The sequence below is a fragment of the Rhinopithecus bieti genome, unplaced genomic scaffold, assembly GCF_001698545.2.
Source record: "Rhinopithecus bieti isolate Rb0 unplaced genomic scaffold, ASM169854v2 scaffold_44695, whole genome shotgun sequence".
In the NCBI taxonomy this organism is placed as follows: domain Eukaryota; kingdom Metazoa; phylum Chordata; class Mammalia; order Primates; family Cercopithecidae; genus Rhinopithecus; species Rhinopithecus bieti.
The window spans coordinates 290,469-296,815 of record NW_016818171.1 but is presented as its reverse complement, the minus strand read 5'-3'; the positions used below and the strand labels follow the sequence as shown (position 1 = coordinate 296,815).

Here is a 6,347-nt window from a genome sequence, read left to right as displayed (position 1 = left end):
GAGAATCACTTGAACCCAGGAGGCGGAGGTTACAGTGAGCGGAGATCACGCCGCTGCACTACAGCCCAGGTGACGTAACAAGACTCCGTCTCAAAAAAAAAAAAAGAGAAAAAGAAAGAAATATAAGGAGTACATTTAAACCATAGCAGTGCCCATCACAGGGTTGCGGGGAGATTGAAATATGCTGTGTGGATACAACTGGGTTATGTCATACACTTTCTTTACTGATATTCAGCCCTCTGAGAGCCTTTGATTTTCCCCTCCCCTAGGCTGCCGCCTCCAGGCCTATGATTCCAAAGGGTATGTGTGTGGGAAGCCCAGGCTGAGTACAGTAACTGGGTGTGTCTGGAGGGCTAATGTCCTGACTGCAGGAAGTGGATGGGGGATGGCGGTGGGGGGACACAGGGTTACAGAGCCTGTATAGACACAGGGTTATAACTATGAAAGAGATTGATGATCCAGTTGCCTTTGAATCCCAGCGCCACTGCTTCCCAGCTATGGCACCTTAGGCAAGTCACTGTTTTTATCTAGACTGGGAATGATGATAGGCTCTGCCTAGTGGGGTTGTTATGAGATTAAATAAGCAATTGCATACCAAAGTGCTTAGAACAGTTCCTGGCAGAGAGTAAGGGCTCAATAAATTGGCAGTTATGATTATCTCCCTGGCCTTCCCCCACCCCAGGCAAGTGAGACAAGTTTATACCAACAGTTCTCCCTCCCTTTCTCCCTCCTTCCCTCCTGCCTTCTGTAACCCTATGTAACTGCCTTCAGAGAATACAATCGAACACAGATCCTTTTAGAAAAGCAGGTTTATTGGTCGGGCTGCTCACCAGGACACAGCAACATGAGAGGTTCCCCAAGCCCACAGAAAACTGCATCTGCCCACAGCTCAAGCCCCTTCAGGCCATCAGCACCAAGGGACCTTGTCCCACAATCCCCAACCTCCCTCAGCAGAGGGGTCTTCAACCTTTCAGAGAGAAGACAACCGAAAAGGAAAAGAAAGGAAAAAAGAAAAAAAAAAAAGCAAAGCTTTGTATTGTATAAAAGGTTTGTGTCCCCAGGCTCCCTCCCCAATCCCTTAAAACAATGAGCTGCAGTTATAAAAAGCAGGGCAGAGAAGGTAAGGAGCAGGTGGGGGAAGGAGGAAGCCCTCGGGGCCTCCCTTCAGGCTGTGACTGGGGAGAGGGGCTGTTCTTGCTTCTGACAAACCCCCTTTAATGGGGAGGAACAAAGGGACTCATGTCTTGAGAACCTGGTCCGAACAGAATCAGGCCTCTGGACTGGGAGCAACACTCCCTTCACCCCCAAAGATTCAGGAAAGGCACCCCAAGGACAAGGAAACCAGTGAGGCCTTGGCTAGCTCTGCAGCTTTAGGATTCTAGCTCTAGGGAAGGAATTTTTCTTTTTTAAACAGCGTCTTGCTCTGTTGCCTAGGATGAAGTGCAGAAGCACCATTAGAGCTCACTGCCGCCTCAAACTCCTGAGCGCTGGCGATCCTCCCTCCTCAGCCTCCCGAGTAGCTGGGACCACAGGCATCTGCCACCATGCCCAGCTAGGGAAGGAGCTTGAGAAGAAACTGCCAGGAGTGAACCATGGCTGGCTGCTCTGTGATGTGCTCTCCCCACCTCCCCTCCAGCTCTCAACTTGGTGGCAGGGTCAGCACCTTGCTCTCCCTCCTAATTCCCAGACTGCTGCTGCCCCCTTCTGGGACCCTAATTTTCTGAACTTTGAGAAATGGGCTGCCCCTGGGGGCGCCTCCGAGAGCCCATTTGAGGGATCGGGTGGGGCTGACCTCTCTGTCCTCTTTGGATCACCACCTTCTCACACTGTCCTCCCTCTTGATTCTGAAAAATGGTCCTGCTGCCCATGGAGAACCACAGTAAGATGGACTTCTCATGCAGCTAGTGAGGGGACTTCCCTCTTCACCCATTTCCACCTTCTCCTAGTTTCCTTTTTTTTTTCTTTTGTTGAGATGGAGTCTCACTCTGTCACCCAGGCTGGAGTGTGGTGGCGTGATCTTGGCTCACAGAAACCTCCACCTCCCGGGTTCAAGCAATTCTCCCCACCTCAGCCTCCAAAGTAGCTGGGATTACAGGTATGTGCCACCATCCCCGGCTAATTTTTGTATTTTTAGTAGAGATGGGTTTTTGCCATGTTGGCCAGGCTGGTCTTGAACTCCCGACCTCAGGTGATCCGCCCACCTCGGCCTCCCAAAGTGCTAGGGTTACAGGCATGAGCCACTGAGCCTGGCCAACCTTCTCCTATTTTCCCATTCTCCTTTCCAAAGCCATGGCCATGTGCTCCTGTGTACAGGTGCATAAACACATCAGTGTGCCATCCCTCACATGTCGTTCCCCACCCCTCCTTTCCAGGGCTTCTCTTGGCTCCAGCGTTCCTCTGGGACCCTCTGCAGATACAGCCTGTGCTGGACCCCCAGCCAGGGTGAGGGCTCATTCTACTCCCCCACTGCCTCAGTTTCACCCCAAAGCTGCTTTCACATCCTTCCAGTAGGGGGCCTCCCATGGGGGCAAGGATCCCCTTTAGGATTCAATCTTTCCTCTTTGGGCAGTTTTGGCTTTGAGTTCCCCAGGGGTCAGGGTGAGAATGAAGAAGAGCTCAGTGAGCGGAATGACAGCAGCTGGGTGGGTGGTGTGAGGAGAGGCTGAGGGGAAGGCAGCCCCCCTCAGAGGTGCCTAACTGTGGAATCACTGCAATTTCCTCTGAGATCCATCCCGGATAACCAGGACAGGGATCGACCATTCCCTTCCCATTCCACCCGGACTGTGTCCAAGCGGGGGCTGTCCACTGCGGGGGCTGCCTCCCCATCGGTTCCTAACAGCTCTAAGACTGGGACGGGAGATCCTGGAGGTGTTGGGGCGGGGCCATGTTTTCAATTTAGAAAAATATCAGCCAGTTCGGGCCGAGAGAGAATGCGACAGAGGAAGTTCGGAAGGAGCGAGGAATGGGGTGGGTGGCGGCGGGGGCGGCTCAGTCGCTGTCGCTCTTGTCCACCAGCACGGCGTCGGACTCCTCGGTGATCTCCAGCAGCGCGTGCGCGTCGGGGCTGCTCCCGCGCCGCAGGTCGCCGGCCTCCCGGTGCTCCGCGCCGCCCTCGTCGTCGTCGGCGCCCACCTCCACCATCTCGGTGGCCTTGAGCACCTCCACCTGGCCCTCGCGGATCTTCTTGACGTGGAAGGTGAAGGGCGGCACCTTGTAGACCGCGGTCTTGGAGCGCGCGTACACCACGTGGTCGGGCGTGAAGGATTTGCGCAGCTTGTCTCGCGACGTCTTCAGCTTCTCGCGCCGCTCGGCGGGCACCAGGCGGGTGCCCAGCTTGTTCATGCGCTTCTCCAGGGTGTGCCGCGTCTTCTCCAGGTTTTCTTTGGTCTTGAGGCGCGTCTTCTCCAGGTTCTCGCGGGTACGCACCTTGGTCTTCTCCATCTTCTCCTTGGAGAAGGCCTTCTTGAAGTCGTCCACGCGCCGCAGGCCGCTGCGCTTGATGCGCTCAGCGCGCGACTCCTCGATAACCTCCTCAACCTCCACCGCCTCGTCCGACGACAGCTCCAGCGCCGCTGCGTCCTCCTCGGGCCGATCGCCCTCGCCCAGTTCCTCGCCCTCCTTCTCTGGCAGCGCCTCCGACTCTTTCAGCGATTTGCTGATGCTCACTTTCGCCGGCAGCTTAACTTCATCCTAAGGGAAGAGGAGAAGGGACATGAGAGGGGTCGGAGGAGGGAGACGTGAGCGAGCCTGAGTCTGGGTGGTGGGGATCCTGGAGAGAGGGGAGCACGGGACACGCGTGGTCCGCAGGAAACTGGCGGGTGCTCAATACATGTGTGTAGGCTAACGCACGTAACATTAGTGCTTTGGGAGACGGAGGCAGGAGGATCGCTTGAATCCAGGAGTTCGAGACCAGCCTGGGCAACATAGGCCCCATCTCCGGCACCCCAACCCCGTGTCGCCATTCTCTCTCTCTCTCTCTTTAGACGGAGTCTCGCTCTATTTCCCAGGCTGGAGTGCAGTGGCACGATCTTGGCTCACTGCAATCCCTGCCTCCCGGGTTCAAGCAATTCTCCTGCCTCAGCCTCCGGAGTAGCTGGGATTACAGGCACCCGCCACCATGCCCGGCTGAATTTTGTATCTTTAGTAGATATGGGGTTTCTTCACGTTGGTCAGGCTGGTCTCCAACTCCCGACCTCAGGTGATCCGCCGGCCTCAGCCTCCCAAAGTTCTGGGATTACAGGTGTGAGCCACCATGCCCGGCCTCGCGCCGCCATTCTCTAAAAAATACATGGGTGTTGAACGAATGATGACTATACAGACTACGCGAGCAGGGGACCGAGCTTCGGGTCGGAGATGGGCTGCACTTGGGCTAAAATCTCTGTGGTTGTCCAACCCTGTCCTGTGCCCTGTCCACCCGCAGATGATGTTAAACCACTGCGGCCCTCGAGAGACACAGCTCTATTTTGGAAATGGGCGAGCGCCCTCTGGTGCCGCAAATCGCACACTGCCCGAGCCAGGCGGAAAAGCAAGTGATGGGAGTGTCTGTTTAGGTTGAAAGCGGGTAGGGGTTTGAGCCCACAGCTAAACCTACCCACCCAAGCAGGTAAAGTAAAGGGAGTGCATTTTCCAGACTCAAGATATTTCTTTTTTTTTTTTTTTTGAGATGGAGTCTCGCTTTGTGGCCCAGGCTGAAGTGCAGTGGCGCGATCTCGGCTCACTGCAACCTTCGCCCTCCCAGGTTCAAGCAATTCTCCTGCCTCAGTCTCCTGAGTAGCTGGGACTGCAGGCATGCGCCACCACACTTGGCTAATTTTTTTGTATTTTTTAGTAGAGATGGGGTTTCACCATGTTGGTCAGGCTGGTCTCGAACTCCTGACCTCAAATAATCCACCCGCCTTGGCCTCCCAAAGTGCTGGGATTACAGGCATGAGCCACTGCACCTGGCCTCAAGCTATTTCAGAAGCAGCCTGAGAGATGGAGAACTGTGGTCCACCCTCCCCTACCTCCACCGTCCTTGACTCCTTCATACTGTTTGGCTCCGCCAGTGGTCTTTCTCCCCCTCCCTCACATTTAGAAACTGATGTTGGAAAGAGGAAGAAGCTGGCTGGAAGCCAAGGACATGTTTTCTCCCCGGTCTGGACATTTCTTCTGGTTGTGACTTCCCTACCACAGAGAGATGGGATGGAAGAGAGATTACTTTTCAATTCTTGCTTTCCCCACCCCCTGCCCCCCACACAAAGCCTGAGCTTAGGGGTCTAGGAGTAGGATGGGTGGTCTCAGATTCTCCATGACCCTGGAGCTCAGAGCCAGTTCTTAGATTTTCTGTCTTCTCCTTGGAGGACTTAGTACCAGAACTGCTTTCCATTCCGGGAAGATTTTCCAAGATCTTGACTCTGGCCAACATTTCAGAATCTCTGGATCACTCCCTCCCCAACCTCCACCCCCATCAGAAAACAGGGGAGGCTGAGCACAGAAAGGGAAAGGGCAGACCAAGATCATCAATAGGATCTCCTCTTTGGCCCAGACTCCCTTTAGGGACTTCAAATGAAGGAATGAGAGACAGTTGCGTTTCTAAAGGGTTTTCGGAAGACCATTTCCCAGAATTGTAAGAAAATTCCTGTCCCCTGAGAAAATGAGGCAACATAAACTGAGTCCTCTCATAGACACACCCCTCCCCCCGCCCCTATATAGGCCGCTCGGTATCTCTGCACCACCTGCTACAGAAATTCCTTCCCCAGCCCCCAACCTCTTTCCTCTTCCCTCCTGTCAACATCCCCCCAGAGTTTCCTGGTTTACACTGAAAACTAGGAACACCCTCTCCCAACTTCCTTCCCTTCTTGTCAATAGCATTAGCAGGGACAAAGAGGGAATGCTGGCTCCACCTCGTCTCTCATTTGGGCACTAGATCTGCTGGGCACCAAGCCACCTCCAGCTCTCTGTTACCCAACTACACCTCCCAGCAGGCAAGGTGACCTAGGCACAGGGCATGCTGGGACTTGTAGTCTCCCCCTGCCATAGGTGGCTTAGTGCAGATCACTAGGGCATTTTGTTTATCCCTCTGCCTCTTATTCACTGAGGCATTGAAGGGTGTTTTCCTTGTTCTGAGTGTAGGAGAGTCTCAACCTCTCTTTGCATTCCCTCTGATTTCCAGTCATTCACTTTGGGGCTCCTACAATCACCCTTACCCTGCCTACTACTGGAGTGCGTATCATTTTAGGATCTAAACCCTCTTCATCCATCTCCACCCAGAATTTACCTGCAGCCCCAGTGTGTGTGTGTGTGTGTATTATATATATATATATGAAAAAAGATCAGAGCTGATCTTTATATATATATATTATATATAT

At 53.9% G+C, this 6,347-nt stretch overlaps 1 protein-coding gene across 1 annotated transcript in view; it reads right to left on the bottom strand.

The window, feature by feature from the left end:
* Positions 1-791: 791 nt before the first annotated feature.
* The window catches only part of CAVIN1 (caveolae associated protein 1), a 22,258-nt gene continuing 16,702 nt past the window's right edge, over positions 792-6,347 (bottom strand). The window contains exon 2 of the mRNA XM_017856596.1: positions 792-3,690. Coding sequence (XP_017712085.1) covers positions 2,989-3,690 — 702 coding nt within the window. The 3' untranslated portion in view covers positions 792-2,988. The remainder of the gene's footprint in view (positions 3,691-6,347) is intronic.